The sequence below is a fragment of the Bombus vosnesenskii genome, unplaced genomic scaffold (assembly GCF_011952255.1).
Source record: "Bombus vosnesenskii isolate JDL3184/JDL3185 unplaced genomic scaffold, Bvos_JDL3184-5_v1.1 scf7180000013264, whole genome shotgun sequence".
Classification (NCBI taxonomy): domain Eukaryota; kingdom Metazoa; phylum Arthropoda; class Insecta; order Hymenoptera; family Apidae; genus Bombus; species Bombus vosnesenskii.
Genome location: NW_022882924.1, coordinates 9,268,113 through 9,281,601, shown reverse-complemented (window position 1 = coordinate 9,281,601; position 13,489 = coordinate 9,268,113). Strand labels below are relative to the sequence as shown.

Below are 13,489 nucleotides of genomic sequence, written 5' to 3'. Positions count from 1 at the left end.
AAGATATTGTACCTAATTTCAATATTTGGCTTCCTATTGCGTACGAAGTACAATTTATGTCTTTTTTTTTAAATGTTACTTCAATATTGAAAATTGATCATAACGTTAGAAATACAGGACTTCTCTTAAATTGAGCGTATATGCCTGTATAACGCAACTGAATAGCCATAAAAATCGTATATTTGTCGCGGACGAGTATGTAAAAGCGAAATTCAACGAACAAAATGATATTCCGTATTTGGCTACTTTCCTCTATATTCATCGACACTTGAACAACGTTACCGCTATCCTATTCAAGGATAAAACAATTCTCGCCAGAAAGGACTAAAAATAATTATTTCTAATTATTACGGCTGTCAACGTGTTAAGCTTCTTCGTGGAATAAACGTCTCTCCTAGACTCGCAGGTTGGACGTTTTTACGTTTACGTCGCGAATAGCCGGCGAAATAAGTCACGTTGTTAGTCGGGAGGAGGATCGTGACAATGACCTACCGAGATAGTCCTCGTCGGGCAACGAGAGACGCGAACGTGACGCAATGCATACGTGCACAGGACTTGGTGCATGCACGTGGAGAACTACACCTGAAAACTGCCGCCAATCGGAGAACTCGGGGACCCCTACCATGATCCTTGCCGAGCACGATCGTGATCGCGTTGTATTCCTGGCAACGCGGCCGCGACTAACACTCGCGGACGACATGCGGCTCGAAGTAAACGTAAACCTTGTGGGAAATTAGCGTGCCATTTTTTCCCTCGTCGAAAAACTTTGATCCGTTAACATCGTTGAAACTGAGTCCCGGATTAAATCGCTAATTATATAGAAAGGCGATTGTGACGCGAGGAAGTGTAGTGTTTCTGTTGACAAAGATCGTCCAAATTTCAAACTGACTTAGGCTTAGTAAGAATATAAGGTAGAATGTGTGATTCGAAGGAAATCTACCCCATTTCGTGATATAGTATAATTCGGTATACATGGATTATTTATTTTCCTTGCAATCTTCAAGCTACGAGGAAAAAACGACTAGAGTCAACAGGCATTATCGATTGATAAATCGATTCGGTTTTATCTGATTACTTTAAGAGCACCGTGACAGTTATACACAAGTGCGTGCTTCGTTTTGTGATCATTTTTGTGCATGATTTACTGTTGAAAATCCGCGACATTACGCGAATATTAATTACACGATGATACTGTATTCGCGGTGACAACGGAGGAACTGATCGCTACATAAGAATACGAGAGACAGTACAAATATTTGTTCCGTGTATTTGCGATGGCTAATGGCTATCGCTGTCGCAGCGTTTAGCTTCATTAGTCTCAGTCGAGATCTATTGTTCGCTTCGATTCGAGAAATCGACGATTTTCAATTGTTTTAAAAGAAACTGTCGAGGGAACGAATGCTTTTTGACTGCAACAGACACACATGAATGACGTGCAGCAGTTTGTCGTTAAGTCTCATTCACAGAGCATCGAACAACAATACCAAGCTAGTTCAGAATGTTGGAATCTCGTTGTGGACGAAGGTCTTTTTCAGGTACATACAAGAAACACGTTATCGTACTGCAAGGTAAATAATTACATAATGAAGTAGAAGACGTAACAGGGAAATATCGATTTACAAACCAATTGAACATTCACAGATTGAAAAGTAGTTTAACATCGTTCGACAGTTAAATTATATATCTGACGAATGTAACGAGCGTACATACTGTTACACTGATTCTGTATGTGCCATATTATTTTCTTTACTAATAACTATCGCCTTTCATACGTGATTATCTTCCAGAAAGAATATTATATCGATGAATGAATATTGAATGATTATATTTAACACGTTCGCGGCGTATGCTTTGGATTTGATTCGGCACATAATTTTACGATGATATTGACTCGAACTCGGCGCATGAATCAAAGGTAATGAAAGTTGAAAAGAACCGTAGAAAGCAGGAAAAATTTCATAATTCGTAGAAAGCAGTAAGTAGAAAAGTCTTCAATCAAATTTAATTTAATTTAATTCGTAGTTATTACTTGAAACAATAATTTGGAAGATATTATCTATTTATAGTGCTTCAAAGTAAAAGAAATGTATTTATAAATTCTATGCACCCTATAGAAAAAAAAAGATAGAAATGAAATTCTCTATTTATATGCGTCACGTGTAAAATTGTACAATATAAAAACAAATATTCTTTGGGAATGATTTATGGTGCCAATAAAAATCCGATCAACAGAGCGAACGTGTTAATTTACTAATGTAAGAAAGTCAAATTATACCAACCCCACCAATCAGACTTCATAAATTATTCTCGTGAATAATTATTCACGAATTATTAATTCTAATAGATACTTTATAATTCATGATGTTTATAGATTCACATAAGTTCTAAGGAAGATGTATTTATCATTTAGTCGAAGTCTTTGTCGAAGAATGAAAATCACGCGTGAAGAAGAACGTTCTACGCTCTATGCCCATTTATATCGGTTTTATCAAAGAGATTTACCAATTTGATTCTCTCGCACTAAGAACAAAATTCTTCGAAAATGAATTCCACGCGAACGCAAATCTTGAAGTTATAGCAGGCAAACAATTCCACGTGACACTACGATCTAAATTGACTTTTGCTAAAAATAAAGAAGAGAAAAAGCAGACGTATGTTAGGTGGACATTGGTAAGAAATTCGTATTCGTAATATAGTCACACGCATAGGAGTTGGATCTCGCGACCTTGCCTCTGGTGTGGAAGTGTGTAAAGCGGTGATTACGATGGCCACGGACATGTAATATCCAGCGTTGAGCGTCCGCAGGACTCTCAATACGTAATGAGCAAGCTAAATTAATACATATATGCCCACTGCCGGGACCTTTGCCTAAGAGAAGGTTGTACTGTGCGTATTGTACAGAGAGATTACGCAAGAAGACACGGTGTCGCCGCTCGCGAACCATATCATTTTTGGAACTCTTCTCTCACGCGACTGTCGTATTAACACTGACCTCACTCACCTGTAATTGCTACTTGTTACCATACACCAAGATACAGACGACGCATATACATAATACGTCCCATTATACTCGCTACCACGTTATATTCTTACGTATCGTCGGATTTTTATTCTTCGCTCGTATTCTTCTGCGATAACCTTGAACGAATCGCACCACCTTTGATATCGTACGAAGCAACTATGATGTAGTACACTGTTGGATTATCAGGACAAACGGAAACATTTAACGTAAATCGGACTGCTTTCCACTAATTTTATCTGCTAGTTATTCTATACGTAAGGAAATCGATACATTATTAGTAGTTTTCCGTATATTTTAAATTACAAATGTTAATGAATTGCGTGGTTTCTTTTATGTCAATATATTAATTCATAGTAGTATCGATAAGATCTTTGACTTCGTTTATTTCACGATTAATTTCATCAGTCTACTATCCAGGAAAAGATACATGCAAATTCTGTGTTTTCAGTTTACATCATTATATAAGAACTATGTAAAAACTTGTATTATGATTCTAGCATGTTGCTATTTATATCGCTTTATTCATTTCTGTACTGTTCAATGAAATTTCTTTTCACTGAAATGATGAAATTTCGTAATTTCATATTTCAATCTTATTGCACACGTGATTCTTCTTCTTTTGCATGGAATCTGATTTTGTTGCAGTTTTACGTTTTACATTTATAGGAGACGTTACATATTCTGTTTATTTGCTACAACGAAAGCAAAATTGGAATATAAGAATTCGAAAATGGTAATACTGTTAAGCAGCCCTTCAGCTTCCATAATTTTTCTCCATGTAGAAGCTTAACCAGAAGCCGAACCCTTCGTGAGATCCGCAGGTATCGACCGTGAAGGTTTGGGGCAGGTACTTTATGGCTTCACAGTGAAAATATTTCCATCTTCGGCAGTAAAGGGTGAAAAATCTTAAACGTCCACAGTTTTGACAGAAAAAGGGATCTCCAAAAAAGGATTTAAGTGCTAATTAGGTGGGAGATATTTACGACTCGTCGCCATTTATCCTTTGTGAGCTACCAATATTTTTCCTGTACCTTAACTTTCTCTAGACCAATATCACCACCAATTTATTCTGTTCCAACACAATAAATCTTCGTAAGGTTGCAGCACACATTTCATACTTGATCGTAAAAGAAATCATTATAACATGTATTTTGCATTTGATACTTGAAATTTTCGAACTGCATAATAGAAAATTAAAGTTCATAGCAATATATTAATAACTTTTATGTCTATCGAATAGTTCTAGAGATTAAGATGATTTTAATTTCTCCGATTTCCTTCAGCAGCAAAAACCATAGATCTTTTTGATCGACCTAATGACAAAACAAGAACAATGAAATATCCAAGTTACAGAGAATAGCATAAAATGGCTTTAGGTTTATTCCAAATAAGTTCGGAAATAATATCGTATGATTAAAAATAAAGCGAGAGAAGCCAACGATGCTCTATACGTGGGTAACGAGCAGGAATTACAAAAAGCAACTTTAAGAGATCCGCGCAAGTAACGAGAGAACGAACCTGAGCGCATCAGAATGCAATAGTAATTACAGCCGCAGCCCTCCGGCGCTGATGGAAGTAGTTGGAAAATACAAGTGCAAAACAATTTAAATATCTTCGTGCAAATTCGAAAAATAATAATTTATATACTGGTAAATACCCAAAGATATGTGTTTTTACTTTTCTATAAATAATTCACGACGAATATAATACAAATAGCAAATCCTTTTCTTATCTTAAAAACAGTACATTTTCGGATCGATTCAAATGTAAGATCCTTTTTCAAAGAAAGAGCTGTACAGAAAATTGAATGTTCTCATTTTGGGAAAGTTACATTTTTCAATCGATGGAAACATAGAAAATTCTTAAAAAAAAAAATACGCATTTAAATATATCTTTACCACCCTATGCTACTATTTCTTTGAATATTTATTTACTGTTGTTTTATACACGTAAAGGATATGACATGAAACGTGTAAAGATTAAGACAAGCACAAATATGTATTTATACTTAGAGAAATAACCTTGTTTGTGCATATAAACAAAATGAAAACGTATGGGAACAAAAAATTTCTAGGTTCACTCACACGAGACAACGCTGATGAAAAGAGAAAAGAAAACAAAAGAAGGACGACGAATGACCACATTCTGCTAATTCCCGTCAATATAAACGAATGGAATCGCCTAACGAAATACCGAACAGATAATAAAACTCATCTATCGTTTGATACGCCGATTCCTCTTAACGTTTCGCAACGACACAAAGTTAGACAAGCACTTAGACACCGGTCATCGTGGAATTATAAAAGTTCAGGCCGACCTTTGACCGTGATCGACGGACTTGGTGTTGCATATCTTTCTACAAGGATTTGCCAGACCGAGAGGAGCGGTAGCGCTTTATTTACTATGCCACTTGGATATTTGCTTAGAACCTTGAACGGCGAAGAAGAACCCTCCAAGTATCCTTGGACTTTCCATAATATTTACACGCAACATCGAGTTACGATTGGAGAGAGGAAAGAAAGCGCGTCTTGAAGTAGAAATAGAGACGGAGAATCGAGATGGAGATCGAGATGGAGATGAAGCAAGATAAAGGAACAGAAAAGAACCGAGATCGTGAGAGAGGGCGATCCGAGAGCTACGGCCTGAAAGATAGTGGCGAGTATGTTGGATCGCGAGCGAGCAGAGTCGTAAGACGAAATTAATAAGAGAAACGAGGTATGTAATATGGAAATGAGAAGCTGAAGGAAAGAGGGAGACCGACCGAGGCATTAGGATGCACTTGTGGCGATACTTGAAGGACTTGGCGCGAGCCTGCCGCGGTAACCCATGCCAGTGTGCATTAATCTGATGACTATCTGAATGAATCATAATTAATATCTTGGCCCATTAGCCATGAGAGTATACCGCCGACCATAAGTAATGCACATGCTTTCTCTGCGTATCTTTAATTACTTGTATTTTGTCGATAGTATACTTGGCGTCGAGATTATTGTATTCGGTTAACTATCGCCCACTTTGCTTTCGTTCCATGTGCTACATATTTTTCGGTTACTCTTTAACGAGCGATAAAATTGTTGATAGTGAGTGGGACAGTGATTTTTATTTACTTTAAAATTTAAATTATTTATATTGATAAATGGAATAAATACATTAGATATAAAGATATCAGGCTAACTCTGAGTTATAGATATCTTTATCGTATAACCTGTTTACACAAGCTTTTTAAAGCAACGTTAAAAAAACAATTAAAGTACATACAGAACATAACATCAGTGATAACATCCTTTCTATAACTCAAATAGGTTTTCGATAAAGTCGATCTATTATAGATAGTTTGACCAATTTGACATTGAATGTTAAAAAAGTTTTTGGTAACAAAGAATACCTTTTGGATATCAGCACCCCATTCGACAGTGTCATATTACACGTTTTCTCTTACAATTTATAACAATTCGATGTTCCCTTAACGTGGCCAAATTTATGAAATAGATAATTTAGTAAATATTTTTGTTTTCATGATTAATCGAAAAGACACGATGATGTGATAAAGTCGAATACCTGAATGAAACACTGCACAACTTTTTCATCAAACCGGGATAAAAATCTACATATGTTTCATACATTACGTTTCGATTCTTTTTTTCTCCGCTTTTTTGTCTTACAGCACAAGCAAACGTTTTCCTACTTAAATTACATTTCATTTATTTAAATTATATTCAATTTGACGATAAATGGTACAAGTTTTTGTAAACTGTAAACGACATATTCGAGAAACGTTATGGTAGTTTCGATATGACGAAACCAAGTGTTTTCGTTTCCACGTGTTTACCATTTTTACGAGTATACTCGACATATTGCACATTATCTTTTCATCTGAATTTCTTACAAAGTCAACTTTTCGCTTTAACCATATCAGATAGGCTATAAAACGTACAGAACAGTTTCGACTTTTTTTATACTTATTCGCACGATGTACGCTTACTAAACGTTACGAAGATTCCAGTCTCGTAAGATTATTCTCTTCCTTTCATTTTTTTCGTCTCGTTGATTATTGATGACTTTTTATCTTCTAAAAGCTCCTTGTATCGAGCGCACTTTTAACACGTAGTTTTTGCCACATGCATTTGGCAAAGAGTTAGTAGAAAATTGTCAATCTTTTTGTTCCAACACGAAAAATTCGCTCGCGACAAATCCATTACGAGAAAATTATTTCCACGTCTTTCGCACGAGACGCGACGACCATCTGATCATTTTATAAGGAAAGTCCAGTTTTTAGCGCGTTTTCAAGGTACGTGAGTCTATATACTCTTGTACAACGATCAAGCAATTTTCACCAAGAACCAAGAAACGCGACGGGGCGTCACAGTCCGTTCCGTTCGTCAGAGATTCCAAACAGCTGCTGGACTTATGCACTGTGAAATACATAATGCGTCGCGGTATGAGCTATCTAAGATGTGTGAAACGAATTTACCTCTTTGTGCAATCATCAAGCTCCTCCGTAAGTCTAAAGAGTAAAGATAATTCCATGCTTGATAGTCGTAGAAATGCGAATATAATTAATACAATTTCGATCCTCGAATTATCCTCCGAATAAACGTACAGCAATTTAGGATTTCAGATTAAAAGGAAGCAATTTTACAAAGTGTTATTCTCTTTTCTATTTTTTATCGTTCTCGTAATTTCTCAATATATCGAAATTATAAGTTTTTTTTTTGTTGGTAAAAATTACATTATTTTACAAGTCGAGTTTCAAAACGTGGAAACAAATTTAAAACCAAAAAAAACGGTCGTGCTGTGATTGATTGTGTTAACTGCGTTGAAACAGAATATCAAATTGAGAAGGAGCGTGGAAACGTAGAATATCGTGTGAATAAAAAGAGTACTTATTCGAAGGAGATTCAATGCTCCGGTTAATTTTATTAATTATACTTAGTGGATTACAATACTGAACTCGAAACGCAAAAATAAAAGTAAAAGATACAGATATTATAGGCTGCTGTAAAAAAATGTATTTATTTTAAAACAATGCAATGCTCTGTTAACCATATAGAATTAGAATATTATCGAATTTTATGTAATAAAGCTTGTAGGTGTGTATATAAGATTGACTTTTAGTAAATCGATAACAAACGAATTTAACGCGTTCGTACGTAACGAACGTAAACAATTTTAAATAAGTAAGACGAAACGACGAATATGAGAAACAAAATATTTTTTTATAGGCTGTAAAGTGCGAGGGATTGAATCGCTATCCCCCAATATTTTGATTCACAACTTTCGTGACAGAAACGAACTTTACTGGCAGTCACGTACGAAAACATGAACGATGTGGCACGGTAAAAAAGTAGGTAAGCGATCAAGGATCGAAGGGACGCGGACGTTAGGGTAAACGATGCTGGCAGGTATCAAATACCTGCTTGATCGCTGTCGTGCCTTTCAATTTGAATCAATTGCATTAACAGCAATGCACAGAAGTACGTGAGATTATGAAGCGAGGTTAAGAATAAATCAAAATCGATTCTCTTTCGCCTAGGTAAACGAAATTTTCGATAACATTGATAAAAAAAAAAAAAAAACATTATGCAACTTTAACGAGCAACTTCGACGAAATATTTCGAAAGATCAAAAAGGGCTTCAGCTTTCAATTGATAAATTGAAATATCTTTATTATTAAAATATTCGTTACGTGTATCGAGTTATTGAAATATTGTTGTCCCGAATATCTTGAAAGATGGTTAAGTTACCGGCGTACGAACGTGTTATATTTTCGAGTGTGCAAGATTATACCTTTTGCGAATAAATACGATCATTTTCTTATTCGATTAGTTCGCAGAAAGGATTAAAAGCGTAAAGATAGAAATTTATGAAAAAGAGAGGAAAAAGAGAGAGGAATAGAAAACAGATTTAAGAAGACGAAGGAAGGAGGAAGAGAGAGCTCGGAAGAAACTAGCGAGTCCTCGACAGCGCGTTTCAAACATCTGTTCGCTCGCAGATCTCTTTCCTCACAGACTCGCAGATTCATATGGCTTGTGACGGAATCTCCTATACGCGAAGCAAGATCGTGCACCTCGCTTCTAGATATGCGTATGTACACGTATGGTACTTACGCGAATATATATAGTATAGTATATGTGTATGAAGTATATGTGTATGATGTTGATACATAAATCATGAGCAGCAGTAGTCTAGTGGAGAAACGCATACAATATTCGAAGATCATATTTGGCATTGGCATATGTATATTCAAAAATTTAGCTCGATGTCGTGAAATTTTTCAAACATTCAAGGATCCACAGTTCGAAAGTTATAGTTAAGTAACAATGGTGTTTGGAAGTTCTAATGTCTCCATTTATCGTCTGAGCAATTTATTTTCTGGACTAGAGTGCAAAGAAGTAACGTAACGTACAAACTGTTTGAGTTAAGTTTTTGCGTAATGTATTCGATATACCATAAAAGGAGGAAAGGACACAAAAATCTTAGATATTTTGATATTTCCAGCAAAGTGCGAAGAAGTATGATATTAGTAATAGGATATTTGAAACGAATATAAACATTTAAATATCCGCAGCAAAATGTTACAAAAAGATTGCCGATAATCGATATTCTTACAGCTCAGCGAACACATTCTCATTTCCCCCCCTAACATAAATGCCCGAAACAGTAACCGAAGAACGGGCAAATTTTTATTTCTGTTGCAACGGAAGAGCGGTGATCCAAAAATCAGAACCGTAACCGAACGTTACGGTAAACGCATGAAATAGATGATAAAATGATTTCCTGAAGGTGCAACAACCGCGCGGCGATAGAAATAGCACCGATCTCCGAAAACCGAGTGCCAGAAAGACCATGAGAAATTGTTTAAGCACGGTGAACTGGCCACTGGTGTGCGCGTGTCAAATTCTCAGCGGCGTTCTTGGAAACGGTATAAACGCGTGTAGAAGGTTCTCTTTTTTCTTTTTTTTTTTTTCATTCTCTCTCCCCGTAGCGGCTCAATCATGAGCGTTGCATCGAAACAGAACGAGCGTAAAGCTGCGGCCATTAGAAAACCCGCGCGCCTCCGTACAGGACAAATCGTCGCGGAACAAACGTCTCGTCCTACATTTCGCGGCCTACAGCCGACAGATGCGCTGACAAGCGAGAATCACCTTAAAGGCGTCGCGCTCGACAGATTGCACCGGCGACTGATTGATGCGGCCGAACAACAATCGCGCCGGATCCGCGCTACGCCAGCTTCCCTATTCATCTTCTTCTTGCGGCCCGATGCATTAGCGACAATACCAACGTGCATTAAGCGCCACTGGCCACTACTGTACTTACGCGCAACTCGCCGCGCCAAGCTCTTTCCTGCTGTTCCTGCCATGCCGTTCCGTTGCCCTGGCGAACTTCTCGCCGACGTTTTACTACGCGTTCCTGTACCATTTTAACACTCGCTGTGTTACTTGAGATTTATGGAGCCAAGAGCAAGTCTTGTATTAATATTACGTGTGTTGTTAGAGGGAAGATAGCGGTGTTAATAACTCACAGATTCTTTCGACGAAACGTAAGAAAGAAAACGTATTAACGTGTTCATTGAATATATTTTTGATACGAGAAATATCGTGTTTCTACATACGCTCGATGGTATCAGATTGGATAAAGGAGATAAATTAACTCTCGTTCAGTGGAGACTAGGTCATTTTGTAAGCAACCAGATTACATATGTCTTTTTATCTCTTGTGCTATAATGTTTATTGAAAAAACAAAAAATACAATTTAATTTATTTGAATTCTTCATACAGTGGATAATATTCTTGTACATTATATACGTAGTATACAAATGTAAGGTCGCTTACTTTAAAGTTTATGCTTAAAAACCTAATCGTTTCTTTAAAGAGATATCAAAATTATTAAATTTGAAGATATTTCATTGTATAATTCGTTCATTACACGGGCAATTCATTTATTGAATTATGATCGTATGGACTACGAAATTGTTCTCCTTATCGTATTGAAATATCATTCTTTGAATAAAAATTTTTCTTGCTCGTAATTTCCATACTTGACGCATGGTTTGACATTTGATCATGATCGGTGTGCATTCTTACACAGCCGGAAAGATACATTTGACACGTGGTATACCAAAGTCATTAATATCTTGCCCGACCTTACGTGTGGCCAACACCTACGCGATCAGCAGGGTTTCTATCTTGCTAGAATCCGAACATCCACCGATTTGAGATTTGACAGGTTCGATAGCCGCGGAATTTTGTAGACGTGACAGTGGATTGATACATGAATCAATGACAACACGATATAAAGAGAGCGTAATTCTTACGATATATAGATTTTATTTGATATAAATGTAATTATTGAAATAAAATGTGTTCATGTATGCCTGTTGTTTTTACAACAATTGTTTTCAACATCTTTGATTGCTTTTATATCGTAATAAAGATTAAATATAGCATTTGATTTGCGAGAAGCTATATTTTACTGGAAAATTTAAATCCTGAAATAACGAAGGAAATATTCGAAACATGTAAGATATTTGGAGAAAAAGTAAAATTTGATGTTTCTTTTACTGGTTCTTTTTCTAACTGGCATTCGCGTGAAACAAACAGAGTATATAAAAGGCTAAGAGTCCTTTTAAAACCGTATTTCCATCCCCCGTCCTCAAGATGGTCAATATAACTTCTTCAGGTCATTTCCCATCCAGTCTCACATGCTTCAACCAAGTCCAGACATTTGCAATTTCAACGAGGTGGAAACACCCTGAAGACAAATCAGTCGCGATATCTCAATGCCCAGGAATCTCCGGAGGTCAAACATTTCAAGATTTGTATTATTTTCGAGTAGCGCATCTGGTTTATACTCGATCTATTCTTTCTATTATTGCAGTAAATATGGGTGGTTCGCGTTGCATTGTTTGAAAATAGAAAATCCTTTTCGAAAATTGTATTTGTTTTTCTTTTTAGCGTGTACAATTTTTTGAAGAGCAGTAAATTCCTTTCGAATAGAAAAATAAAACGTTATAATATATATATATATAGTATTTTTATCGTTTGATACAATTATTAATGCTTGTTAGAATATATGAAGGTGGAAAATGTGCTAATTTGTAATTTGCATGCTTCAGGGTCGCATGCCATTTATGCGTGCAATGAGTATGGAACAACGGTGGCAAGATCTAGCATCTCTTTTATCGCTACCTGGTGCACCAGATCACTTTGCACATCCGGCACATCCTGGATACCCAGGGCACGGTATAAGCCACAGTCATTATGAAGCACAACGTAATGTATTGCTTCACAATGCTACTTTGGCCCCACCGGTCGGTGATCTTAATGCGACGAGCCCGTATCACAATGTGGGTGAGTGATCTACATTAAACATTTTACTTTCATTACACAAAAATTTATACTTATATAAATTAAATCAAGTTCCGCGTGTCTCTTCTCTATAAGATGTACATATACAATGTGTGTGTATATTTATATATTTATATAATTTCTAAATGGCTTTTAAATATACCAAAAATAGGTCATTTTATACATAACTTAATTTATATATTAAGAAAAATTAAATAAATGTCGTATTTTAAAATACATGCAAAAGTATTTACAAATCTGTAATTATCAAACGAAATAAATACGACAAATTATGGGCATACGTCAACTTATTAGGAAGTAACCATTTGTATTATATTTTTCTATACGATAATTTGTTAATCTTGAAGAAATGAGATATGAGAATATTTCGTCTTTTACAAAATCTTATTTTTCAATTAAAGGAAACCAAATATATGTAAATGCAAACATCTGTATTAAAAATGATTCATTAGTAGATTTCCTGAAATATTGTAAGATAAAATGCATCATTTTTATAAAAGACCTAATTCTCACATTTTTATTTGATCAATCTTTACATATTGTTTTAAACAGACGCTATCTAAATGATACTGAACATTTTCCTAAATGTTATAGTATATTATTAGAAGTATTAAAGTTTTTAAAAAATGTCTAAAATGATATTCTTATAAGTATTAGAATTAACTAATAGTATTATTATATTGTTAATGCTATCAATATAATAAAAATGGCAGGATAGAAAAACAAATGTTAATAATTACCTAATCTTTTGGAACTAAAATACTAATTGCCACAGGTGGGTCATCTAATCTGGGTTCGGCCGTAGCAACGTCAATGAATTTAACAAACAGTAGCGAACCGATGGGCGCAGAAAGTGGAGCAGCTTATAAATCCGAGCCGGCGGATATGATGTACTACCATACACCAACTTCCGATTCGATCAATCAAACCACCGATGGTTTTCTTTCATCTCTCCTTAATGATGAGGATTTACATCTGATGGATATGGCGATGAATGATGGTATGTACAAAATTTATTTTTTAAATTATTTATGAATTATATACGTACGTAATCATTTATATTGATTCCTTAATTCATTCACTACTGATTGAATTTTCA

The 13,489-nt window shown here is 35.6% G+C and overlaps 1 protein-coding gene across 7 annotated transcripts in view; it reads left to right on the top strand.

Moving 5' to 3' along the window:
• LOC117240536 (segmentation protein cap'n'collar) overlaps window positions 1-13,489 on the top strand; it is a 111,816-nt gene that overhangs the window by 73,004 nt on the left and 25,323 nt on the right. For all 7 annotated transcript variants that reach the window (XM_033506562.1, XM_033506557.1, XM_033506565.1 and 4 more), the window contains 2 exons: window positions 12,138-12,372; window positions 13,166-13,390. In XM_033506562.1, the coding sequence (XP_033362453.1) occupies window positions 12,138-12,372; window positions 13,166-13,390 (460 nt within the window). The remainder of the gene's footprint in view (window positions 1-12,137; window positions 12,373-13,165; window positions 13,391-13,489) is intronic.